At 45.1% G+C, this 27,612-nt stretch overlaps 1 protein-coding gene and 1 pseudogene across 1 annotated transcript; one reads left to right on the forward strand and one right to left on the reverse strand.

Annotated features, from left to right (window-relative positions):
- The first annotated feature begins 1,251 nt into the window (after positions 1-1,251).
- Positions 1,252-13,077, forward strand: REXO2 (RNA exonuclease 2). The gene is made up of 7 exons (XM_061592524.1): positions 1,252-1,759; positions 3,992-4,075; positions 6,189-6,266; positions 8,245-8,356; positions 10,014-10,122; positions 11,512-11,565; positions 12,643-13,077. Exons 1-7 carry the CDS (start codon positions 1,415-1,417, stop codon positions 12,770-12,772), a joined length of 912 nt encoding a protein of 303 aa, XP_061448508.1. The 5' UTR covers positions 1,252-1,414; the 3' UTR covers positions 12,773-13,077.
- Positions 13,078-13,862: 785 nt separating this feature from the next.
- LOC133368353 (NXPE family member 1-like) lies at positions 13,863-16,392 on the reverse strand (annotated as a pseudogene).
- Positions 16,393-27,612: the final 11,220 nt, after the last annotated feature.

Consider the following 27,612-nt stretch of genomic DNA (forward strand, 5'->3'; position numbering starts at 1 on the left):
AAATTTGATGGAATTAAAACGGGCAGAAAAATCTTTCTAAGCTTGGCCAAAGTTTTCACTTAAAAAATAAAAAGATCATGAGTCTCAGGAGGGGGACTCGTCCCCCCCCTTTTTTTTTGTACAGACCACCTATTGGGTGCTTTAGTATAAATGATGACTTTGGGCTCAGTGCTTTCCAATAGTGCAGTGACATTCAAAGTGCAGGGTCTCTTTATGATAGTCACACCATGCCCCCTCACAGCAACACCCCCTTTTCCACTTTCTCTTGTTGCTGAGTCATCTGAGTCCACACTCCAACAGACATCCCTAGGAGCCAATCAGCATGAAATCAGTGGGTTAGCTATTGAGAAGAGTCTTCTCAGTGGCTGAATCACCTCCTTCAACTGTGTCTCCAGCACAAAAGGGCAAGGACTCTCCTCAGTGGCTAAAATGCTCCCCTTTCATGCTGATTGTCTTGCACATGGGGAACTGGCTAGGATCCTGCTCCCCAAAAAGTAAAGGGTCTATGAACCCAGATGACTACATCCCTGGTGCTTTCACGTCCAAGCCCAGTTCTCCCATCTTATCTCCTATTGCATTTAGGCTGCACCACCTCTGAATACCGCTTACCATGAAAACCCTATTCATAGGATTGCCATAAGTCAGGATCGACTTGAAGGCAGTCCATTTCCATTTTTCCAATACATATGTACTCAGAAGTAAGCTCCACTGGGTTCAATGGGACTTGCTCCCAGGTAAGTGTGTATTGGATTGCAGCTTTAGTAGTTGCAGCACTTTTCACCATGCCCATTAGTGTGGTGGCAAATTCAGAAGTGCATGATCCCTTCATGATTGTGCCATGCTCCCTCACAGCCACTCCTACTCACCCCCTTGTACTCCATTGCCATCTCCACACTCCTCAATCTTTCTCATGCCTGACTTCTCTGACAGCAGCATACATCCCCAGGAGCCAATCAGCATGAAAGGAGAGAGTTAGCTACTGAGAAGAGTCTTCTCAGTGGCTGGCTCATTTCCTTTCACTCTGGCTCCAGTCAGCAGGAAAGGACAAGGAAGCATGTTTGAAGACTCTTCTCAGTGGCTAACACCACTTTCTTGCTGATTGGCTTATAGGATTCTGGAGACATAGGGACCCTGCTCCTTTAAACATAGGGGTCTAAGACCCCCTGAAACCCTGGACGGCTTACGCCCCTGGCCATGCCCATGCGGAAGTAAGTCCTATTGAATTCAGCTGGGCAAGCAGGCTTAGTGTTGCATTCTTGGTCACAAGGAAGTGTCCTTAGGGGCGTACTTTGTTGTTGTTGTTTCTTCCCCCAAACGCATCTTAAGATCGGGGAAGAGAGTCAGCCGCAAGCTCAGCCGAGCTCCGTCCTCCGCCAGCCTCGAGCATCTCCGCAGGCGAAGCCTCTTCCCTAGGATGGACCACAACCCCCGGCATGCGAAGCGCGGCCACGCAGAAAGCGCCGTGACGTTATCTACTCTCCCCAGCCTCCCTTCGCAAAACTACATCTCCCGGGAGGCCGCGAGGCAGCCTTGTCGCTGGAGCCCCGCGGGAGGATTTGGCGCAGGGCCTACTGGGGGTTGTAGTGCCCGCCTGACGATGCGCGCCGGCGGAAGGGCTTGGCGGCTGCTTGGCGCACCGGCGGGGAGGCGGTGGCTGTGGGGCAGCTGGCGGAGCCTGAGCGGGTTGCGAGCCATGGCCGGGGCCGGAGGGGCGGCGGAGGCTGGCATGGGGCAGAGGATGGTCTGGGTGGATCTGGAGGTGAGGCCCCCAGCCCATAATAGGCCTCTGGGAGGGGGCATCCCATAATATATCTCCCCTACCCGGCCGCGGAGTCGCTTGCCCCATTTGGAGTGCAGAGGCGGGGGGCTCCATCCCATAGTATCCCCACCCCGGAATTTGTTGCAACAGAGTGCGTGTGTGTATGTGTGTGTAAAAGGGGGCTCCATCCCATAATATCACCCCGCCCAGGTGCTGAATAGGTTCGTGTGAAGCGGCTCCATCCCATAATTCCCCACTACTCATGGCAATTCTATTTCGGATTTTTATCATGTTATATTTTTCACACTTGCTCATATTTTAATTGTGATTTTATTTGTTGTACACCGCCCTGAGAGCTTTCTGCTATAGGGCGGTCTAGAAATGTAATTAAATAAATAAATAAATACCCCAGCCCTTCGCCCTCAGAGAAGAGTGAAGTGCATGAGGTTTGGTGCAGTATTGGGTGTAAGGGGGGGTGCTCTGCCCTATAGTCCCCCCATAACTTGAGATGCGTGTGCCATAGGGCTATGCAAGGAGCTCCATCCCATAGTATCCACCCATACAGGAATTCATGGGAAGGGGCTCCCCCCCCAGACCTCCACTGTACCCCATTACCTCAGTCTGGGCGATGTACCCCACTGGGTTCTTCGGCAAGGGGACTCTAGTGGCCCCACAGGAGTGCTGGTGCAGCACAGGTGGTAGTCATGTGGCACCACCTGCCCTGACCAGACAGGCTTTTTTGGTTTTTAAAAAATGATATGCTTCTTGATTGTGGGAAACCTCTAAACAGTTTGCAATTAAAATTAAAATTATCAGTGAAATCAGTTAAGTCATTAAAAACATTAATCACTTAAGTAATTAAGTAATTAAAAGCAAAGGGTTAAAAACAGCAGCGAACTAAAAAGATATTTAATTTAAGTACAGGTGTGCCATATGTGTGTGTGTTTGCGCAACAAGGATTGGGTTCTTTTAGAATATCCTGCGAGAGAGATGTGTGCCCCGTAGGGATTACATCCCATAATGCCCTGCCCCCTGCAACACTCATGTGCTATGTAGGATGTGTCCAGGAGGGTGGAGTCTATCCCCTGATTCCTGGGACCCTTAGGGTGTGTATGTGCATGCCTGTGCCCAATGCGGAGGGATCCATCACATAATATCCCCCAGGAGACACATGCACCATAGGGAAGGGTGTGTCTGTGTGTGAGAGAGAGACATTCCCTGTTATTTGTGTTGGAAATTAAAGACATCTTGTCTTGTGGGTGAAGGAACAACCCAGTTTCATAATAATTTACGGGATATGGCTTCTTGGAGTGCATACCTTTGGGAGCAGTTAATCAAATATTGTTATCCTAGGAGATGTGGAGCCCTTGATAGGTTAGAAAGGAGAGTGCTAGCAACACAGGAATAATGGAATGGAAGATCTAAGACAGCCTTCTCCAACCTAGTGCCCTCCAGATCTTTTGGGCTCCCATTAGACCCAGTCATGCTGACTGGGGCTGATGGGAGTTGCACTCAAAGCATCTGGAGGGCACAAGGTTGGCAGAGGCCATCCCAGATGATGCTGACTCCTTGTCCTATGAGGGTGTGAAATTTCTAGCCCACGATATTATTTGAAGGGGATATGTTGGTTCCATGGGTGACCAGACAGAGGATCTGTCTCTCTGCTTGCAGCAGTGGCAAAATAGAGGCAGGATGTGAAGCACATGATGGAACCATCCCTGGCTTCCAGAAACCACTGAATATGGAGGCTTTTAAAATTTAATTGTTAGCAGACCATTGATAGGTCTCCTTATCACAAATGTCCCCACACTTTCAAAATACTGAAATCCCCCCCCAATGGTAGTGAGATCCCTAATCCATAGATTTCATCAGCCAGTGTAGGCTTGGTCCTAAAACTATTGACCCTTGGATAAGTAAGCAGTCTAGAATTGCAGCACAAACAAATGTCATGGCTTGACATTTTTAAAAATGTAAAGTGAGCTTCAGGGCAATTTTTCTGAATTGATTTCCTAGCTATTTGTGAGACACATTCTCTCAGCAGTGAGTCCTCCCCCCCCCCTCCCAATTTCCAGGTTGCTGTGAATGCTTTCTTAACCTATGGGCAGCAGAGGCATTAGTACACAGCTTTGTGAGGGGATTAAGGTTTGTTAAAATGTGCTTTTGCTAGCATGCTGTGGAACAGAAGGTGTTTTCTGACATCTTACGCTTGTTAACTTTTTGCCTTTGATACAGATGACTGGACTGGATATTGAGAAAGACCAGATCATTGAGATGGCCTGTCTCATAACGGATTCAGACTTGAACATCTTGGCTGAAGTAGGTTGCAGTTTTGTGTTGCTCTGGTGCCTGCTAAATGTCAGCTAGCTAACCGCTTTGAGCTTCCTTTGACTTTTCTGTGTGAGTGGCTGGCTAGTCACTCACACTTTCCACTGAATCATTTGCCAGACAGCTGGCTGATGAAAAGCCCTTTTTATACATGCAGTTTTCAGATGTTTTTCAGCCAGGAAAATTAATTCCAACTTGAAAGCTGACTAGATTAGGGCTACTTCCTGTTGGCATCAGGTCTAAAAGTTCATCAAGTTTTTTAGTTGATTATTGTTGTGACCTGTAGCTAACTTTCACTCTTATATGGGAATAAGCCTCACTGAACGTACTGAGTCTTATTTGTGAGTAAACATGAGTTGGATTGCACTACAAGTTCACATACTTCGGTGCTCTTTTGAGGAATTATTTCTGTTTGTAAACAGATATGTTGCTGTTTAAACAACTTAACATTTGCTTTCTGCAGAAAGGAAAGTTACTTTTCCATAAAACTTGTGAAAAGGATAGTACTCTGAAACTCTTGAGTTGGAGCAATTTGCTCTTGTATATCAGAGCATCTTTGCTGTGACTTTAGGCACTCTGACTCTGTCACTCACTCGGCTGTCCTGTCTCCTTACACAGCTCTGACTTTTCTCCCTTACACCTGGAATTGCCTCTCAGAGCACCTGGCTTAGTGCACCTCTTTTACCTCCTCTAAGTCTCCCCAAAACCTGAAACCGTAGGCACAGCCTGCTAGCTATCATTCCTCACTGCAGCTAAGCCTAAGTATGTGTAACGGCAATGAAGCCACACTCTGTTTGCTTTCCACTTCCTCTGTTGCCTTTCCTGTTTTAAATTTCAGAGTGTACACTCCTTGTCCTCCTTGTGTTTTGAGAAGTTGTGTGCACACTGATTGCACCATATCAAGAATACACTGGCCAACCGGGTGATCATAACGATTTTTCTGAGCTGCTTAGCCACTGCGGGAAGCAAGATGCTAGACCACATGGGCCTTTGGTCTGATCCAGCAGGGCTCTTCTTATGCAAGAGATTTCTTAGAGGGATGAAAACTAATTGGCTCTCCTCTGGGTTGCATCAAGCCCCGCTTGACATGCCCCTTGCAGTAATGATGAAAGTGAGCTGGTGCAATCAAAGGTGGAATACCAATGTCATGTTTTGCAGTGATACGGGGGACCACCGTAGGCTTTAGAAGAGGGGTGGGGAGTCTGTGGCCCTGCAGGCGTTGGTGGACTCCCAACTCCCATCAGTCCCAGCCAGCATGACCAGTTTAATCTGCTTGCCCGCTGTGGGATGCTAGCAGGGTGCTTCTTCTGTAACGTATTCCTGAGAGGGGCACATAGCATCTGGAGGGCCACAGGTCCCCCAAGCCTCCAAAAATGGTTTTGGAATGTTTTCTAGGAATGCTGCCCAGGAGGCCTGTGCTGGCAATGCATAATTTCTTTTTTAAAAAGCAAATGCCACCATTCTGGCCTGTCAAGGATTTGTGGCATCTGCCCTGGAAGGATGAACTGTAGCTGTGTTGGAGTAGAGGCTGGCGTGGTGAAGAAAAGACATTCTGTATATGCCCAGAAGTATTTTTTAAATATTCCTTCATATCTGGGAGGCAGTGGTGCAAAGCGGATGTGGTTAATGGAGAGGTTTCAAGAGTCCCTGCCCCACCACGTACATTGCTACCTTGGGTGCATGCACACACAGTTCCTCAGTTGTTGCCTGTCAGCAGCCGTTGTCTCAGGCTATTGCAGAAGGGAGAAGGGACTGCAGAGCCGCTCCACCGACTCGGTTAAACAGAGCAACAACACATTTTCTTCTTGAACCCTTTCCCATCCTGCTGGTCGTTAAACAACTTTGTAACTTAAGTAGTGCCTGAGTTTGCTTTTTTCCTTCTCCTTCCCAACCCTTTTTCTTTTTGCGTGATGTCTTTTAGATTCTCAAGCTGTGGGTATGAACTGTCTTATCACTGATGCTTTTAAGCTACCGTGGGAACCTTTTTCTTTTTGGCTGAGAAGCCGGATAAAATGCTAATGTTACTATAATAATTATTACAACAAATAAAGAGCATGAAAAATGTCTGATCTGATTTCCGTTGTTTTTTCTCATTTGCCAACAGGGTCCCAACCTGATAATAAACCAGCCAGATGAGCTGTTGGACAGCATGTCTGAATGGTGCAAAGAGCATCACGGGAAGGTAATGAGGTCATCTTCTTTGTAGCCCACGCTCCTTAATGTTGGAAGCTGCCTTAGTATGAGTCAGACCCCTAGGGTCTATGTAGCTCAATATTGTCTACACTGATTGGCAGCAACTCTCCAGGTTTTCAGGTAGGGGTCCCTCCCACCCTGTACCTGGAGATGCCTTTGGGGATGGAGCCTGGGACCTGCTGCATGCAAAGCTCATGCTCTACCACTGAACTGCGTCTCTTCCCCTCTTTTGCCTCCTTACAGTTCCACTAAATCTTCTCTTGATCCTGCCATGTGGCGGTCCCCCCTGTCTAGTTCAGGTTGCCTGCTGCCCCTCCCAAACTCAGTATTGCTTTTGAAAGGACGGCTGGTTGCGAATCGCATTCATGCGAAATGTGCCAACTTTTGCCCATTATGGACCAGGCCCATAATTAATACTTTTTGACTTTAATTCTTCTTCTTGTAGAAAATTGCTGCATTGTTTGGTTGGGGCTTGGAAGCAGAGAGGGCGTTTCCTTGTGCACCAGGAGATGAATGTCTTGTGTGCCGAGAGTTCCACACGGGCTCCAAAAGAGATGGGGGTGGTTGGTTGCCTTTTTGCCTAAAAGCGATATGCAGCCTCATTCCTTCTGGAGCACCGAAGAGATTGTGGGAAATACTTCGCTTAGTTTAGAGAAAGAAAGACAAGTGACTGGGGTGTCTGGGGGAAACACACGTTAGAGGTTTTACAAAACGATGCGATGTGAAGCAACAGAGGATAGGAGAATGCTCGGGCTACAGAATGAATCTGACTGGCAGGAGATTCAGAGCAGACAAATGGAAGGAGGTCCCTGCCACAAGACGTAGCGACTGATGGCCACTAGCCTAGATGGTGCTGAAGCAGCCTTCGCCAGCCTGGTGCCCTGCAGGTGTTTGGAACTGCAGCTCCCCCATCAGCCCCAGCTAGCATAGTTGTAATCGAAAACATTTGAAGGACACCAGGTTGGCAAAGGCTAATAAATGGAGATCAGACGCATTCATCAATGGCTACTACTGAATATTACTGGGGGAGGGCCACTGGCCCTACCGTTTGCCCTTTCCTGGGGCGATCTGGCAACTACGGCATTAAATGGACCTTTTGGTCCTGCAGCACGTCCTTTGTCAGTGTGTCCTTTTCCCAGTATGGGCTTCCTAAGGAGTCCTTGCTGACCCCATCTCTCTCTTCTTTCATCTTTTCCCCAAAAGTGGGTTTCTGTGCTCATCTGATCTCCCCCCTCCCAGATCCTTCTGAATGCTCTTAAATCCCTTGCAAGCAGCTTAGCATCTCGTGGCCTCTATGTGGCACCTTTGCTGATACAGTTGGTTGCCTGGAAGGACCAGGAGTCTGCAGCTTGCCTCATGCCTTCTCTAAACACCCTTCTCCTGCTTGGTTGTCCTGGGTAGTGATGGTGGTGGTGGCTGTCCACACAAGAACAGGCCTTTTCAGTGGTGGCCCCCTTTCTGTAGAATGCTCTCCCCAGAGAGACATGCCTGGCATCATCATTTGTTCACCTGGGCCTTTGGTAATTAAGTTGCCCACTGTGGTGGTGCTCTCCTCGTAGTGGGGTGAGTAGGACTTGCCCTTTTTAATATATTATTGGATGAACATGTTATATAGTATTGTTCATTTTTCCACATTGCTTTTTAATTGTATTTTATATTAAGTCTTTTTCAGACATTCTCTTGTATAAAGCAACTGACAAATGTAATAAATAATAACAACAATTATCCATATAGGAACATCTTTTTAGCACCAAAAACTAGGATCCTGCCCCTCAGGTGATTTGCTTCTTGAGCATTGATTCCCACATCACATTAGGGTTTCTCCTAATGCCACCCTGGGCTCCTGCTGGGAGGAAGGGCGGGATATAAATCAAATAATATAAATAAATAATAAATAAATTTGATTGGCTTTGTCTCGTTAAGGCACGAGCAGTGTGATTTGATTCTGGACTGTTTCTTTCTTGCAGTCTGGCCTTACAAAGGCAGTAAGAGACAGCACAATTGCGCTGCGCCAAGCAGAGTATGAATTTCTGTCATTTGTCCGTCAGCAGACGCCCCCAGGACTCTGCCCGCTTGCTGGTAAGAGACGTTTCCTTTTACGAACGACATTTACTCATTTAGTGCCATTCATTTGCACCAAAAGGGCCTGAAGCAGCTAACTGACCAAAGCAATGATAACGTAAACAGTATTAAAAAAACAGCAAAAACCCACCACATTCCCAGAGTGCTTTAATTTGTCCCTCTTCCCAGGGAACTGGGGGAACTGTATCTCTGTGAGGGGACTAGGGTTTCTCCTAACAACTCTCAGCATCCTTAACAAGTTACAGTTCCCAAGATTCTTTAGGGGAAGCCAGGACTGTTTGAAGAGGTACAATACTGCTTGAAACATACGGTGCAGATGGGCCTGGGAGAGGATGATTCTTCTGAGTTCTGGTGTTCCAGATTAAAGCTACTTAACAGGAAAGGCAGAACAGGTCTCCCTGACTGAGCTGAGTCAGCCAGAGGTGCTTCTGTCTGTTCTGAGTCTTTCAGTGTTCAGCTTCATTGGATGTCCCTGAGCTCTAGTATATAAAGAGAAAGGGATGGAAAATGCCTCTCTCTCTCTGTCTCCACTTTCCCTAGAAGATACACCTCTGTTGATCCCCATGACAGGCCCTCCTGTCAAAGGAAGCCAAGCATGTGGCATGGAGGGAGAGGGTCTTCTCTAGCCCCCTGTTTATGGAGCGGCCTCCCCACAAAGGCAACAGATGAAGAGTGTACTGTTCACTCAGGCCTTTTAAACAATTTAAGTGCTTAATCTGGGATTCTCAGTCTTGTGAGTCATATTTCATAGTATCTACAAAGATAAAGATAATACAGCGAGAGTCTCACAACCATAATCTACACAACAGGTAAAATGAGACCCAGCTATGTCCAAATAGTATCTGCACTAACAACATGCAAAATCCCAAATGATAATGAGTACTATAAAAAACTGTATAAAAAGTCGGTTTCAACAAGGAGGTTTTCTCAAGTTCGTGCTTGAGAAATTTGCTTCTGGCTTGAATTATACTGTAAATCGCTTCAGGGTGCCTCATGGGAAGTGGTTCATAAATGAAGTAAGTAATAGTAATTTCAGACAACTTGCATTTTATGTAGAAGCACAGTTGGTAACCAGAAGCAAGTTTTCTACTAAAAATGTGGCACGTTTGTAGAATTGCACACATCATACAACCATCTTGGGAGGGTCAGTGCTCATTGTTGATAAAATGATAAACTGCAATTTGGTAGAAATAACCTTTTTTGCCTAAGGCATTGGAAGCCATCAGTAATTTGCAGTCTCATACTGAAATGAACTTTAGGTTTCGAAGGTTGAAGGTTTAGAGCATTCGTTCTCATTTGGGATTTCATATGCAGTTATAAACTTGTATTGCTATAAAATAGACATTGTCTGGATATGTTTGGGTATCTTTGTTGTATAAATTATGGTATGTCTGCCAGAACAAATGCTGCTTTTATTCTTCTGTAGCTTTTGGAGACTGTATTTTATTCTTTTGGCTTTTGTGACCCACGCTCAGTGGGCTCACCGTCTGACTTAGTATAAGGCAAATCTAAACGTCCAAGGAGGAGGGGCAAAATTTATGGGTGTGTTGCTGCGCCTGGGAAGGGGAGGGTTAACCTTTGAAGCACTCCCTGCCCACCTGAGAATCCAACTTTGAGTGCATGAACGGAATTGGTGCTTTTGCATCTTTTTTAGGAAACTCAGTTCATGCGGACAAGAAGTTTCTCGACAAGCACATGCCCCAGTTCATGAAGCATCTTCACTACCGGATCATTGACGTGAGCACCGTCAAAGAACTGTGCAGGTGAATCACCATGACAGCGCTAGAACAGAGCATTGGCGGAGGTTGTGTGCAGAGCTTGTCCGGGAGTGGAGAAGGAAAGGGGTGGGCTTAGCAGGACAGGGTTGAAGAGTCAGGAAACCTGCCCAGCGAATGGTGGGCAACGGGCTTTGAGGGAATCTTGCAGTCATTCTGTGTAATGTGCACCATGATCCCTTTAGTCATAAGAACATAAGAAGAGCCTGCTGGATCAGGCCAGTGGCCCATCTAGTCCAGCATCCTGTTCTCACAGTGGCCAACCAGGTGCCTGGGGGAAGCCCGCAAGCAGGACCTGAGTGCAAGAACACTCTCCCCTCCTGAGGCTTCCGGCAACTGGTTTTCAGAAGCATGCTGCCTCTGACTAGGGTGGCAGAGCACAGCCATCATGGCTAGTAGCCATTGATAGCCCTGTCCTCCATGAATTTGTCTAATCTTCTTTTAAAGCCATCCAAGCTGGTGGCCATTACTGCGTCTTGTGGGAGCAAATTCCATAGTTTAACTATGCGCTGAGTAAAGAAGTACTTCCTTTTGTCTGTCCTGAATCTTCCAACATTCAGCTTCTTGGAATGTCCACGAGTTCTAGTATTATGAGAGAGGGAGAAGAACTTTTCTCTATCCACTTTCTGAATGCCATGCATAATTTGATACACTTCTATCATGTCTCCTCTGACCCGCCTTTTCTCTAAACTAAAAAGCCCCAAATGCTGCAACCTTTCCTCGTAAGGGAGTCGCTCCATCCCCTTGATCATTCTGGTTGCCCTCTTCTGAACCTTTTCCAACTCTATAATATCCTTTTTGAGATGAGGCGACCAGAACTGTCAAAGGTGACCAGATGAGGCGACCAGTCAAAACTAGATGCAGCTTTCTAAAAGATTCAGATTCGACAGTCGCAAAAAAATACATTTGGATATATGTATTTTAGCATGATTTCGCTTACAGTAATATGGGGATTTTTTTTCAAGTAGAAAATATTTCTGTGCAATGTTAGTAGCTCAGTGGCAGAGCGTCTGCTTTGCATCCAAAAGGTCTCAGCTTCAATCCCCAGCATCTCCCAGTCTGGCTGGGAAACCATGGAGAGCAGCTGCCAGTCAGTGTGGACAGTACAGAGCTAGATGGACCAAGGGTCTGACTCAGTACAGTCCCATGTTCCTATGACAGGTAGATTTTTAAAAACAGAATAAAGTTGGAATTCTTCCGGTGCCGATTTTTGCATCAGATAGCAGATCTGGTCCTCCTGCGCACCCCTCCTTTTATTCTTGGCGATGTCGCCAAACTCCTCCCACTTGCGGTCCTCATCGTTAGGGCATCTGCTGCATTTGGGTGCTTAGTTTAGATTTTAAATATCTGAGTTTGAAACTCGTTCTTTGTATACAGACGCTGGTACCCAGAAGACTATGAGTTTGCTCCAAAGAAGGCTGCTTCTCATAGGTAAGGCTGATCATTTGGCTTTTAAAACTGACCGTTATTTTGCATAAGATGGTATAGGCAGGCGTCAACAATGATGCTGTACAGTGTGGCAAACACAGTGCTGTCTGTGTTGGAGTCAGGAGCCAGTGGCAAAAGTTCTTTTAAGCTTGCAGATATAATCTGGAAAGGACATTTGCTCCAAATCCCAATGAGGGAAGAGGCATGGCTGAAGGGTAGAGCTCTGCCCCCGCTTTGCAGGCAGAAAATGCCAGGTTCAGTTTTTAGCATTCCCAGGTAGAGTGTGGAAAGACTCTGGGGTGACACCCTAGAGAGCTGCTGCAAGTCAGTGTAGACCAACATGGTATCCAACGTGGTGCTCTGCAGATGTCGGACTCCTAACTCCCATCAGCTCCAGCGAGCACAGCCAGTGGTCAGGGATGATGGGAGTTGTAGTCCAGCAACATCTGGGGGGCCCCAAGTTGGCTACAGAAGACAGTGCTGAGCTTGACGGTGTCCGACAGTCTGACGCAGTAGAAAGCGATGGTCCACTTCCCTTCCTCATCTGTTAACCATGTTGGTAAGACTCTTTCCCCATTTTTGGCCTCCAGAAATTTGCCTTTTGGCTTTTCATTTCTTCAGCAAAATGTATGCGTTGTTACTATCGACACTCTTGCATGAGTGGATGGAGACATTCATTCAGTCAGTGTGTCATTGCCGAGATGGGGAGCATATTTTGTGGTAGAACATTTCCTCCTCGGTTGTTTCAAGAGGAGTAACTGTGCAGTATGGAGCAATTCAGAAGGGCGGGCAAAAGTGAACAAATGGCCAGATCTGAAGTTCCATTGGACTTGTGGCAGAAAGTAGAGGGGGGGGGGTTGCTTTCCTGCCCCCCCCTGCACCAATCAGTTTGGGGCTTTCCTCCTTCAGTTTCCCTCCTGTAGCACTATGGAGCTGCACAACCTGTTTGCATTATTTTTGGGAGCAAAACATGTAGCGTCGTACTTTTTTAGCTTCTTTTAAATCAGCTTGCATCTGGAGGTGAGTGCAAATGGCATTCCTCTTTGTAAGATACATTTACCTTTCCTGAATTCTCTTCAGAGCCCTTGATGACATCCGGGAAAGCATCAAAGAGCTCCAGTTCTACAGAAATAGCATCTTCAAGAGGAAAACGGATGAAAAGAAAAGAAAAGTAGTGGAAAACGGTGAAAATGAAAAGCCCACCAGTTGATCTTGCAGCCTGGTTCCTGAGCAAAGGCGCCAGGGACACCTCCTGGTGTTTTCAGTTCACTTGTTGGCTAACGAAATAGCTCTTTTCTGTTCCTTTGCTCCCTCAAGATTGCTAACAGTGACTGAGTACCAGAAGTGATGGATTGTTGACATCTGAGCTGTGGGCCAGTGCCTTTAACCATCTACAGCTGTTTGGTTCATGCGTATGGAGTACCTTTTGTAGTTGAAGAACCACCACTGTTTGGTGTTAGGCACCCTCTTTTGTAACAAAATAAACCCAGCGTCACCGAAAGGTGTTTGCCTCTTCCTAGGCTTTGGTTGTATTTCTGTTTTGCATTTCCCGTTGTGTGTGTGTGTGGGGGGGGAGGCTGCTATCAGGATTCAGTTTGTGTGACACTTGGCCAATACCTTTATTTTAAAAATGGCTTGGTGAGTCTGGCTGCTACTTGCCCCATTTTGGAGCTGGGAATCAGAGGCTGAAAGATGATGGCTAGTCGTCACCTGAAAAATCCAGGGCCAGGTGTCTACAGTGTCTCCTCGGCATATGACACAGCTCTCGTCTTTCCAGCATGATGCTGTTAGATTTAAAAGATTGCAGGCACCTTGGTATAGGCATCTGGTATACAAGCTCAGACTCCAAGGAGATTATTTTAAAAGCATGCTCAAGGGCATGTTTATTATTTATTTATGACATTTCTACCCCGCCTTTCTTTTCATGAGAGAAACCCAAGGCGGCTTACATATGGTTCCCAGGCAGTCTCCCATCCAGGCACTGACCTGGCCTGACCCTGCTTAGCTTCACCAGGGAGCTGGCTTCATGTGCCTTCTGACCATAGCCTGGGACCTGGGACATAGATACATATCCTTTTGAAACATACTGCACGAGAGATTTGCCATGCAGTGGGGCAATGGAGGGGAGGATTTCTGTTAAAAAAACACAAATCCACATCTTTTGGATCTAGAAAACTATTCACACCATTCTTTGGATCTCTAGCACCTAGCTTAAGTGCCCATTTATGGTGTTTGACAATATTGGCCTAGAATCTTCTGCTTCATCACATGCATTTGCATACTGTGTTTGCCCTGTCCTTTTAACAGATAAAAGTTAAACACATCTTGATTTGGTTCCCAACCACATGATCTGGTGGGTGAACTCTGTGCCATAGGCAATTGTTATGTCCCAGGCATCAGTGAAGCCCACCTTCACATCCCGAAAAATGTCCTTTAGTGCAAGGTATTGGGCATAGTCATGGAAGTCCCCAAATTGCTCCTGGCCTATGGACTTTTCCTGAGTGTTCTCTTTGATGATGACCTTTGTATCTGGGCTCCTCAAGAGAAGGCGCTCGATGGCTCCCCGGATGTGAATCATTCTTTGAATGAAGAGCTCAGTGGGGAAGGGGTGGAAGTTCTGGCCCAGGGAAACGACAACAGTTGTGTGTCTGTCACCAGCCACATTATCAACCTCTCGAGTGATGTAGTTGTGGTCTTTCATTGTACATTTGTGGATGATAATGATGGGGTGGCCATGTTTTTTCCACCGGGCTTGAATGTTCCTGGCCATGTCGACAGGAAGCAAATTCTGGAGCTTCCCAAACACGTAGATCTCAAAATGTTTTAGGGCTAATGAGAAAATAAAAGCGTAAGATCAGTACAGGTTAATATCAGATAAAGTATAGTGTTACTACTGATGATGGATCAAGTCATATACAACACTCATAACTACTGGCAAGTGAGCACCTTTTTGTCATTGAGACACTCCCATGTACCAAAAGAATGCTGATTACAGAACAAAAAGTCAGTGCCTGTGGTTGATAAGACAGCATTCACACCATACAGTTATTTTCCTCACAGAGCTACAATTGGCAGAGTAGTTTAACAGCCCCTCTTCCCAGAGAACAATGGGAATTGTGGCTCTGAGAGATTAAAACTCAGTACCCTTCACAAACTACACTAACCAGGATTCTTGGGGGAAGCCATGACTGTAAAGTGGGATAACAGTGGAAAAAATGTAGGGTGCAAATGTGGCCTTCTTGATCACAGGCACTGGCTTTTGTGATCAGAAGTTGCTGGACTCCAGTGCTCAGAAGCCTTAGGCTGCATGGCCAATAAACAAGAATGATGGGAGTTGTAGTCCAGCAACAACTGGAGAGCCCACAGGTTGGCCATCCCTGGATGACTCATCTGCTCCAGTCTTGTGGGAAACAACCTAATAAGGAAAAGGATGTGTGACCTCTCTTTACTATGGCATATTACAAGCTTCAAGAGGGTGTTGGAGGCATAATTGTTGGATTTCTATACACTTCCAGACACATAATGTCTTTGATGATACAGGGGGTTGAATCGCCTACTGCCTAAAACTGAGGCGTTATATCAGTCACTGGCCCTCAGCATAAGCTACCTCACAGAGTTGTTGTGAGGATAAAATACAGAGAGGAGACCCATGTACACCACTTTGAGTTCCTTGGAGGAAAAGTAGGAAATAAATGTAACAAATGCATATGTATTAAATCATGCAATAGCTGGGGAATCCTGGCCATTGTAAGATTTACTCCCTCAAGTCTCATGAAGATTGGGAAGCCTCCCAGACATCTCATTACATGATGTGCTTTTGTAGTCTGCCCTTGCCTCCCAAGGAGGCTGGCAAATGACATTGTCTCCCCCTGGCCCCATCAAGGTCCCATCTGTTCAGGCATGTTTTGCTGCAGGGTGGGGTTTTGTCCTCCAGAGAAGAGGTGGGGAACCTGTGGCCCTCCAGATGTTGCTGAACTGCAACTCCTATTTGCCCCTGTTAGCATGGCCAACAGTCAGGCAGAATGGGAGTTCACTAACATCTGGTGGTTCTCCTGCTCAAGAGGCTTTTTGCAGTGGAGGTCGCCCCCCCCCCTGAGATGCAGCACCTTTTAAGCCTCAATCTAGAGTTCCCTATTGTTGGATCAACATTCAAGCTGGGCTGGATTTCAGTCTCTAGCTAGCAGGAGCCTATGTATGGAGCTGTCCAAGGTTCTGGCCTTAATGTCCAGTCTCCCGCTGTGACTACGGATAAGGGAACAATGAAATTCTGTTCTTATCCACAGGTGAACCTACCTAATTCACACTTTCTGAAACGATATGTGAACCAAAACAGAGCCATCCTTCAAAATTCACACTTTTTCAAATTTTGCAATGCTGTTCTGCAACCAAGTAATGTGTACAAAAATACATACTCTAAAGTGTGCTAGATGGATGGATGGATGGATGACAGATGGATAGATGGATGATAGATAGATGGGTGGATGATAGATAGATAGATAGATATGCTTTGTTTTAGGGGGAATTCTTTGCAAAATTGTGTATACTAGGCAAAATTGCATTCAAAAGTGTGCACACTGGGAGAAATTTGCATGAACCTGCTGACACATTTTCATGAGTTTCTTTTTCCTTTTAATTGCAAACTATTGTGGAAATGAGGATACCCGAACTTAAGACTGGAAAAATGAGGAAATGGGAGAAGCCAAAATGGACAGATGTGCCGATCTCTGTTGCTAGCACAAGATGCACCCCTTTCTCTACGAGCACCCCTCCGCCCCCAAGCTCAGGGCACAAAATCTGAAAAGCCAAATCCTCACCTGTGAATGGGTGCATCATGCGTCACTCCTCATGGCATCCCTGACTCCAGCCTCATTTTCCGGTGCCAAATGAAATCTGAGTCTTAGCTTTAAGAACATAGGAAGTTTCCTCAGACCAAGTCAGGCCATTATTCCTTCCAGCTCAAGGCTTTCTATACAGATTGGCAGCGGCTCTGCAGGAGTCCAGGCAGGAGTCTCTCCCAGCCATGCCAGGGATTGACCCTGGAAGCGTCTCTGTGCAAAGCAGGCGCTCTGCCGCTAAGCTGTGGTCCTTCCCAGAGACTCTTGCAAGAGCAGAGCTCAACAGGGAACGGTGGCTGGCCATTCAACTGCGGTTGGCTGCCGGCATCCAGCCTCAGTTTTTGCAGCCACACAGCATGCAGTGGCAATTAATGGAAACTGAAATGGACAGATTCATCCACCACTAGCTGGGATCTCCCTCCCCCACCCATCTGCTTGTGTGTGATCCAGCATCCGGCTGTAACCACCACCTGGAACTGAGCAGGTTGTGATCTGGAGATTTCAGAGAAGGAGCACACCCAAGACAGCCAGAGCTTTGCAAGCTGAGCAAGTGCAAGTAAGGAATAGTAGCAGTATCCACTGTGAAAAGTGTTGGAAGTGGGGCAAGAGCAGCTCCTGTTTGGGTTCTTTTGTTTGTATTCCAGGAGGAAGATGGAGCGAGGGTCCTCCAGCTGGCTAGGCTGGCCTTGTGCTCTTCTCTGCCTAACTTCCTTCCCTTGTAAACTGATATGCTCAGGGAAGCTGACCTGCCCCTCCTTCCTTTGTCTTCTTGCACGCTGCATTATTTCTGTTCTGCTGCATTTTGTCTTCTACCCAAAACTGTGTTATTCATGTCACTGTCTGCTGTGGCGAAATTACATTACTCACATTGTTTATGTAATCAATTATGTACATTACATTGTCAATATGTTATTCCACCCACTTCATTTCAATGCAAAGGAAACACAACGCAAAGGGGGCAGGAGGGAACATAATCAATTGTGTGCCTTGTGTGGTTTGAAAGCAGCAACTAACAATTGCATTCACTGGGTTGATTTCCATTCTGGACATGGGATGAATAAGCAAACATTAGCAATTTCCACTTCTTTCTGTTTTCATAGATATCTCTAGTCTGCTCCCACCCCCTCAGAATTCTCCTTGGTTGATGCTGCGGGCATTTGTGATGCTATCATCTGAATTATAGTAAAGGAACAGATTGCCCTGTTTGCTTCCACCCCTGTTCTCACCCCCCACACATCTGCTCACTTCCCTCCCTCCCTCTCCCTCTCTCCCTCTCTCCCCCCTCTCTCTCCTGACAGATGAGTAAACTCAACCAGCTGTTTCTTATATAAAGCTCTGTTCTCCAGATGGCCCCTTAGTGGTAGATGTGAATGACGCTTCTCATTTCCAAAAGGGGAAGTGAGATATCACATCAAACTCACCACTTCTGAGAGGCAGAGGTACCACTCTGTAGGGTCTTGTCAGTTTGGATGAGAGTGCCTTGGAAAATGATGGTGCTTTTGCAATAAATGCTTTTTTAGATCTGCACTCAATAGGGGCAAAGATGCTCCTCTAAACAGGCAGTGTGCACAACTGCTACCAATTCTACCTCAGATTCACAGGCAACAGGGTCCAACCCCATACCGCAGCATAGCTAATTCCAACTAAACTCTTGCATTTTTTTCTGTCTCCTCCTTTCTCTCTCTCCTCTTAACTGTCTCTTTCTCCTTGCTCCATTGTCCGTCTTCAAAGCACTGCTAAGAGATTCCTAAATGATGAGAGCCTGTCTCCTAATCTATTATGTGGTTTTCTCTGATGGAAATATTAAGCGATTGTCCTCCACTGTTAACCAGCAATTCACCTAGCAAAATAATGGCCAGCCAGATGTCCTAGCAAGATACACCTCATAAATCTTTCCTGGGCTCCCAAGTCAGATGCCTGCAACATATCCTGTCTTTGAGCTCTGACGGAACTTGAGACAGCAGCAGCAGCAGCAGCACATAAAATTAAAAGGTGATTTGCCATTAATAGCTCAGCTTCACTACAAGGCTTGGGGATCAGCAAGCCATAGACCTGGAGCATATCTTCCCTCAAATGTAAATGTACTGCCTTCAAGTCAATTCCGACTTCTGGCGACCCTATGAATAGGGTTTTCATGAGGCTGAGAGGCAGTGACTGGCCCAAGGTGAGCTTCATGGCTAGGTGGGGATTCGAACCCTGGTCTTCCAGGTTGTAGTCCAACACCTTAACCACTACACCACACTGGCTTCCCTCAACACATCTTCCCTCAACGCATCATTATTATGTAGATTCCAGAAGAGCATCTGTTAAGGTGGCCAACTTTGGAGCACACCAGGCTGGCTGGGTTTTTTTGGAGAGTTGGGCGAGCTCACACATGAATGTCAACTGGCTTCAGTGTCAAGGAATGACTTCTCTGCTGCAGGGATCATCACAGACCAAATGCTATTGATAAAATATCTGTATTCACACACAACACCTCAATCCTAGCTCTTTCTAATGGAGTCACATCACTCATTCAGCTGACAGCAACTAGGGGAAGGGTTAACACGTTCATGTTCATCACACATTACATGTGTGAATGCACCATTGTAGATTTAGCACCACAGAGAGCGTTTTTACCTCCTTGAACAGAGGGAGTCAGTTTACATTGTTCAGCTGCCCATCATCAAGGGTTGTGTAATCTTGCTGATGATATGCCCGAATGTGTGAAACAACTCCAGTCTCTTCATTCACATATGGGATTTTTATTGGGTACACATTGTAAGCCCACATTGTTTACTCTCTCAACTTTTTCATTTGAAGAAACTGCACACCTTTTCATAGATGGTTGGAGTGTCAGAGTATGCTTCTTACAAACTGGTTCTCACGCCTCAGTAGCTAAGCAAACCCTGAGTTGCTTGTCTTAGCAAGAATGTGTGAGATTACTCATAAAGATCATGCCCTTGTGTTTTGTATGGATCCTGACAGGTATTGTACGGACATGAAATGTAAACTTAGTTTACTTCAAAATATCAAACAATAAATTGTTCAGTGGTGTAGCTAGCTGTTGAAGAATCTGTACTACTTGCCGGTTTGCTACTGGGTGAGGTTTAAGGGCTTAGTGTAGGGATGGAGAACTAACAGTCCTTCAGATGTTGTTGGACTTTAACTCTCCTCATCCTTAACCATTGGTCATGCTGGCTGGAGATGATTGGTGTTGAGAATCCAACAAAATCTGGAGGGCCAGCAGTTCTCCAGACCTGTTTTAGTATTAATTTTCCCATAAGAATAGGGTCCAAACTCTGGGTCTTTGCTCTCCAATGTTCTTTGGTGCTACCTGATGTTGGGGTTCCATCTGCTGTCTAGGTAGTACATCTCTGAGGAGATGTGGAACCATGATGTTACCCTGCTGGTTTACCTCTATCGTGAGTATAGATGAGGCTAGACAGCTTTGTTATTTTGATTTGTGATTCGAACGCTCTCTGTTTTTTACCTAGCCCTTGGGAGTGTTTGGTTTAAAGAACTATGTTGCTGTTATGCTTTGTGCACTTATATTTTATTCTAATAAAGCCACCTCTTATTTAGCAGTGTGTGTTCATTTCAAGGGGAACTTGGCTCTGAATCCAGTACCTTGGCTAATTAGCCACAGACTAATCAGTTCGTATATTTGGGTATTTTGCTTGAAGGCTCCAAGACAAGGAGTTGTCTTTTGTCTTCTGGAATCCTTGGCAGGTCTATTTCTGGCACTCTGGGTTTCCCTTTGGCCCAGAGTGGGTGACCAGGTTTAAGGGGTGGTGACAGTCTACCTACCTTGCAGGGTTGTTGTTGGTTTACTCAGCCCTGGTTAGGGAGGCACGGGTTGTGCCTGGCCAGGATCAATTGCCCTGGGTTTGGGAATTGAGTCCTGGTGTGAACTGGCAGCAGGTCATGACACCTGGTAAGTGGGCATAGGACTGCAACCTAAATGCCTTTTAAGTTTCTAAAACATGGCCTGCAAGGTGCTAGTGTTATTGATTCTCTGCTCCTGACTCTAAAGTTCTCATTCTTAAGCAAACACACAAAAACCTTCAGAGGGGCATTCAGTATGAAATCGCTGAACAAGAATCTTGAATCCATTAAGATTTCAATCAAGACGAAGGATTTCTTCCCCGCTGCAGATGCTGAATTAACATAGCAAAACGAAGATTATTGTGTTATCGCCAACTACTGATGTGAATTGTGACTATGTTTATCTCGTACACATATATGCGTTGCACAGAAATGTCAGACATCCATGCACCTCTTGCATTTCATGCCATTTTCATCTGATGAATTTCATTCCCTCGTTTCCATGTGGGTGTTTATAGCTGTCAACTGCAGATAACACTCCATGTGTCATCCACCACGGGCTCTAGTCCATGTCACAATAAATCTGTTCATGTGTTGCATTAAAAACAACAAAGTCTTGTGGCATCCTAAAAATTAACAGAGTCTCTCTTCTGGAATTCTAGAGTGATAGCTGGATTACTTTTTTTGCAGCAAAAACAATGAAGGATGCTTCCAGACTGCCAGTATTTTGCAGGAGGAATTCAAGTGCATTTAGGTTGAGGTTTCCATGGTTAAAGTGGTGAAAGCAATCTATTGCCCTGGTGCAACAAATCCAGTGTTGTTGTTTTTACTCCACCCCACCCCTCATGCACACAACCCTGGGCTTTTTGCAGTTTGGGAAGTGCCCTGGAAATTAATCAGAAAGTGTGAGATGAATGAATGATTAACAGGAAGACATGTAAACATCTCCCAAGCAAATTGGGATGAATGCTCGTTGCCATCCATCCATCCCGCAAGCAAATCAGAATGAATGCTCAATAAAGACTTAACCACTGCATAAGCTTTGTGCAAGCAAATCAGGATGTGGGCTGAATAAACAGGTTGTCTGGAGGAGTCCAAAGAATCTTGTGGCACCTTGTTGTTGTTATATGCCTTCAAGTTGATTACGACTTATGGCGATCCTATGAATCTTTTTTGGATATATTCATAGGGTTTTCATGGTAAGAGGTATTCAGAGGTGGTTTACCATCACCTCTAAACCTACGGCACCCTGTCTTCCCAGGCAGTCTCCCAACCAAGTACTAACCAGGCCTGACCCTCCTTAGCTTCTCAGATCAGACGAGCGCAGGCATGTTTAGGGCAGTATGGCTGTGTGTGGCACCTTAAAAGACTACTATAACCCTCCCAGAATGGTTACTGATGAAGTCGAAGCACTGTGGATGGCAAACAGATTTAAATGTTGCTCCTTTGTTCTCTTTGAAGTAACAAATGGGCAATTAATCTCAGCGTCCTTCCAATGATCGTGTCATAGAATGAATCCCAATTGAAGTTCCTATACCTTGAAAATGAATAACCACCTAAACTGAACGACCAGCCTTGCTAAAAGGACTAGTCTGCTCTTTTTTCCCCTTCTGCTTTCTAACTCACAAAAGACCCCTCTATGTGCTGCTTAGCACTGGAAGAAATACGCAAATAACTAGTGGCTTCTATATTTTCAAAAGGGGGGTACCATCATGTTGTTTCTTTGGTACAACTATAAGTCTGATTTGCAGAGAGCACTAATGCAGCCTAATTTAGGCTGTGTAACACCTCTAGACTGTTAGGAAATTCAGACTTTGGATCTTCTCCATCATACCTAGATTTTCCTGTTTTATTTTTTTGTTAGATTTCTTGGCCACCCTCCACCACAAGGGCCCAGGGTGGGTCACAAGAACAAAACGGATTATTATAAAAACAAATAAACCAGTTACAACTGTAAAACAAGATAAGTGTGAAAACCATTAGAAACATTTCCAAATATGAAACAATTAGAAACAATTCCACGAATACAAACAGTTTGAAATAGTTCCGGTGCAAAGGCAGCACTTCGTGTTGTTGTTGTTGTGTGCCTTCAAGTCGATTACGACTTACCGCGACCCTATGAATCAGCAACCTCCAAGAGCATCTGTCATGAACCACCCTGTTCAGATCTTGTTCTTCCCCAGTGCCTTCTGACCTGGGGCTCTCATCTTCCAGCGCTATCTCGTGTTGCATTTTGGATACTCTGTTCATAGGGTTTTCATGGTAAGAGTATTCAGAGGTGGTTTACTATTGCCTTCCTCTGAGTCTGGATGTATCTTAGTCTGGTGTCTCAGCTTTGACCATTCCGCCTTGGGTGCCCCTGCTAGGAGTCTAGCCTCTTGGTCTAGACTCCTGATGGCATTGCTGTCAGCTTCTTCAACACTCTCAGATCCCCTCACCACATTAAGGTGTGCATCCTGAAGGGGCTAAAGGCAGCACAAGAGTCCCAGAATGCTTGGGAGGAAGCCATGACTGTTCAAGGTGGTATCATTCTGCTTTAAATGTTTTGTGCAGATGGGGCCTTCCGTTCCGTTTGGTTTGTTGCTCCTTAACATCCACCACCAAGAGTTCTGAGGAACTCAGATGTTTGTACAGCTGAATTGGTCCTATTTTATTTGTTTATTTCAGTCGGGTTTATATTGCACTTAATCATCAAAACCTCTTAGCAGTTTACAGAAAAGCATATAATGCCTGATCAAAGATATAACTTGACTGTTGCTTTTCAATTTTTTGTTTTCTGTTAAATGGAGGAGAAATTCAATTAAGTGTACATTTCAAGAAAGACCTGAATACTTCGGAAAATGCTGTAAGTGCCGGCTTTTGCATTTCTCCTTTGTATATATTCTCTTGATTTCTTGTACATCTAATATTTCTTTTTAATAATAAAGAATTTTTAAAAGTTTACATTTCAAGGGGAACCAACTCAGTCCACACTTTCTGAAATGATAGCCAAACTGAAACAAAGCCATCCTTCAAAATTCACCCTTCTCTGAATTTTGCAGTGCCATTCTCCAGCCAAATGACATGTACAAAAATGCATAAAAATGTGATTTTAAGTTCTTTTAAATGTTTTCAAACTGTTGTAATCTGCCCTGGGGCTTCAGGGTGAAGGATGGGTACTAAATTAAAATGCTAATGCTAACAGTAATAATAATAATAGACGTGTGCCTAAAAGGCATATATTAGGGGGAATAACATACAAAAATGCATTATATTGGGGGAATTTCCTTTGCAAAAATGTGCATATTAGTCAAACTGCATACAAAATTTTGCTTATTAGGAGAAATTTGCACTACAGTGCTGAAGAAGTTTCATGAAGATTTTTTTTAAAAAATCAAATTGCTGCAGAGATGCGGAGAATGTAATTTAACACTGGAAAAATTAGAAACTGAGCATACCAAAATGGACAGCTCCATCCATCCCTGTCTCCAGTGTACCAGCACGGCTAACAGAAATGTGTGCACACCTCAGTCAGAACTCACCTGTGCAGACCTGGAAGAAGGCTTAGCCATAGGCAGTGACGGGTTGCTTCCTTAAGACCCAGCCTTTAGACCCAGGCGTGAAAAACAAGGGCCAGTCCAAAACAGCCACACAGCATCTCCCACTCACACACTCAAACACCCAGCCATCTAACCCTGCCAAGGTGCAACATAGCCAGAGGTTTCCTTCCAGAACTCTTCTTTGAGGGTTACCAAAGCAAGAAAACCAAAGCAGCTCTCTGGGTAAATAAGGGTCACGTTTGGCTTTGATCGGCTTCTGCAGGACCCAAGCAAACTCAGCAGGTTTCTGTGAGATGTGGTTTTCTCAGAGGGCTGGGCTTACACCCCTGTGAAATACAGTGCTAGCAACCAGGGACATATAAGGCATTTTAAATGCACGTTTTCTTGTATATACAAGATGAAGAATAGTACAAATCTATTTTTAACTAGTGAATTCAGATGTGGAGGGATAATTATATGTGCAACCGTAGTTGGAAGCTAGACTATAAGTGCATCAAGCTAAGAACCTGTTTGTTTATGTTACTTTCTGAAAAGTCACTCACGCTGATGGCGCTCTACAATACACAAGAGCAATACTATTTCCCCCACAAACTCATTAATTCATGCAGTGCCCAGTTGGGAGTAGCTGTTGCAGCATGCTGGAAATCTTAAAGGAACAAGAACACGGAATGCAGATGTTCCCCTTGGGTTTGTCTCCTCAGCTCTATGCTTCAGTAAAGCTTTACTCAAAGAGAGCTTGAGTAAAGGAAAGCACGTACCAAAAGGGAAAAGTCAGGGCTGCTCTGCTGAATTGTAGGACAGGCATATCTTTTAAAAGCCATGATAAGAAACTGATGTGTTTCATGTAAGTGCAGATCTTAATTTAAAGTCAGGAGATGGATAGCTTCTCTTGTCTAGTTAGACTCTTAAAGACAGCAAGGATTGTGCTGGACAAGCTGGGTCACCAACTTTTCTGTTGATGGAAATTGAACCCAGGACTGGTGCCAGAGGGCGGCCAGGTCGGGCCATGGCCGAGGGCCCCTGCAGCCCAAAGGCCCTCCTTAGGGTGGGAGGGTAGCGCTCCCATTCTGTGATCCATGGCAGCATTGGCTTCCAACCCTGCAGCAGATCGCGCAGAGGGAGCTCCCAGGCACCCCCCAATACAGTCAGTGCAGCCTTCAATAAACCTGCACGCATGCCTCACCTACCTCTTCCATTACTTGCCTAAGGGACTAATGCCCCTGCTGCCATTTTGGTTGATGGCAGGCATGTGTGCACAGCGTGCATATCATTCACAGGGATGGGAGAGGTAGGTAGGATGTGTGGGTGGGCTTATTAGCCTTGTGCCACCTCTATGGGGGGTTGGGCTATAGTGCCACAGGCCCAGGGCAGGTTGGTGGCCAAGGGCCCAGTCATGCCTGGTGCCAGCCTTGATTGAACCAGCTTCTTTTTAAAACATTATAACATAAATCTCTTATTGATCCCTTTCTTTCTCTTTTCTTATTGTTGTTGCAAAACCAGAAGATGGAAAACATCTTGTTCCATCCCTGTGTATTCCTATGTCACAGTTAAATAAATGCAACGTAATCAGAGGAAGCGGGGATGGGGGGAGGATCAACATATTTTAGGTATGTTCTTATCCAGCTAAAGCAAAATAGTCACTCAATATTTTAAAGCATGCCTGTGTGTCCAATGTTCTGTGCTTCGAGCTTGGTTCAGTGCTGGATAATCCACCTTCAAGGAAAAGAAGGGGAAGCCACTTTGTCTGCAGAACATCCTGTCTTCACAGTCCCCTTTGATGCTTTTCAGTGGTATAATCTTGAGGAAACCTTATTTGCTGCCCAGAAGATGGATGCCTCCCAAATCTCTTTATTTCATCTGAAAGGAGGGCATGCCACATCTCCTGCTTTATTCACGGCCCAGAAAAATAGAATCCTTTGTGTTTATTCTGCATTTTCGTATTGTGATTGATGGCTGGGACATCTATCCCAGGGTCTGGAGTCTGGCACAGACCCAAGCACATGGCAAGTCCTACATCCATTACAATTTCACATGACAATTACTTGAAGCAGATCAAGGAAACCTGGAAACCCAGAAAGACAACACCCGTTGGGCAAGTCATAATGACTCCAAGCATCTTCTGCTTATGAAATGTAATGAAACAGCCTAACATGATTCATTATTGCATTTTCTCTCCCAGAGACATCCGATCCCTTGCCATCCTTCATCAGGGGCTGGTACTGTAGAGCGCAATGACAACTAATGCATTGGTTTTCTCTCCCCCTGAAGTGACCAATGTCTTGGGATCACAGGCCCATGGTGACACAAATTTGCCTTTGGACAAATAAAGATAATGGGTAGCTGGGGTCTCACTGGTCTTAGTGTGCCCAGCTGCCCTGTAAGGAAAGGTGTTTTTTCTTAAGCTCTCTCTGTGTGTGTGTGTGTGTGTGTGTGTGCGTGCGTGTGTGTGTGTGTGTGTGTGAGAGAGAGAGAGAGAGAGAGAGAGAAAGAGAGAGAGAGAGAGAGAGTTGGGGGACAACGTAAAAGCATCTGCTTATTCTAACATTGTGGGAGCAAATTCCAGAGTACATAACATAGCAGCAGGAGATCCTGGGCCAAGGAGACCCTTGGCAAAAACCCAAATCAGAGTTAAAAAAAACTGAAATAAATGATAATAATGAGTGTGATAATGAGTGTAGAAGCCATTCCGAAACTGTCCAGCCTTGGGTGTGATATTCCATCTGTGAAAATCCTGAAGTTATCTGTGGGAGCCCTGATGCCAAGGGTATGAATTCTGAGCTCACTTTCTGTTGTAAATAAGTGAGCAGCAACCAGCCGAGAGAGTAGAATCCAGACAACTCTCCTTGGGTTAAAGATACTTGTAGAAGATACATATTTTGCTGTAAACTATATTATATAGAAGTAACTGCACTAATATAGGAGAAATGGAATGAAAGGCTTTGGTAGCTGATTCCATTTGGCAATTAATTAATTAATTAACCATTAATTACATATTTTAATTCAAAGGAAAGAGACTCCATGGGTGGAGCTTTTGAAGGGAGGATGCATTCCTAGCATTCTAGGACTAGTTTCAGAAGTTGAGGAAAGGCAAATTACATCCAAACCATAGTAAAATAAATATGTATGCATTATGGGGGTTAAGCCATGTACCAGAAGGCTGAATGCCTGAGCTGCAGAAAGCAAACAGAAGAAAAATCTTGAAGTGAAATAGAAACAGGCTTAGATAGAGCAAGAAAAAGTATCTGTTGACACAGAATCAACAGTTTGCTTCTCAGATTATACTACTTACTCAAGGGAGTTAGAACGTCAACTCAAGGAAAGGAAGAAACTGTTACAGAAAGCTATAAAAAGCAAATTAGACTGTACATTAAAAACAAAATTTAAAAGATAAAACAGAAAGAGAGAGCAACCACTGCGAATAATTCTGTCAACAGGAAATCCAGTGGTTAAAATATATAATCTGATTTAAACCAGCAGCGACTGCCACAGTAAATTTGGGATGCCCCACAGTCTCTCTCTTAAAATCTCTTATGGTGAATCTTTAAATCATCTTCCTCCTTATGAGACTGACAAATATGATATAATAGATTCTACATTTCAGGAAGAAGAGAGAAAAAAAGAGACAGCCTTTTAGAAACCCAGAATAAAAATCTGGAAAATAAACCTGCCCAAGTGATCACTCAGCAATATAGTGTAAGAAAATCCAGTGAAACAGATCCCAACATGATCCCAGGATCCCAGAGACAAACCACAAAGGTGTAATCCAGAAATGAGCAAACTAACTATGTTTGGTTCAGGGAAATTGTGCTGGGAACCATTGATTTTGGACATTTCTATAAAATTCAGCAGCTGCCTGGACAAACCACATC

Source organism: Rhineura floridana, chromosome 12 (assembly GCF_030035675.1).
Source record: "Rhineura floridana isolate rRhiFlo1 chromosome 12, rRhiFlo1.hap2, whole genome shotgun sequence".
NCBI classification, from domain to species: Eukaryota; Metazoa; Chordata; class Lepidosauria; order Squamata; family Rhineuridae; genus Rhineura; species Rhineura floridana.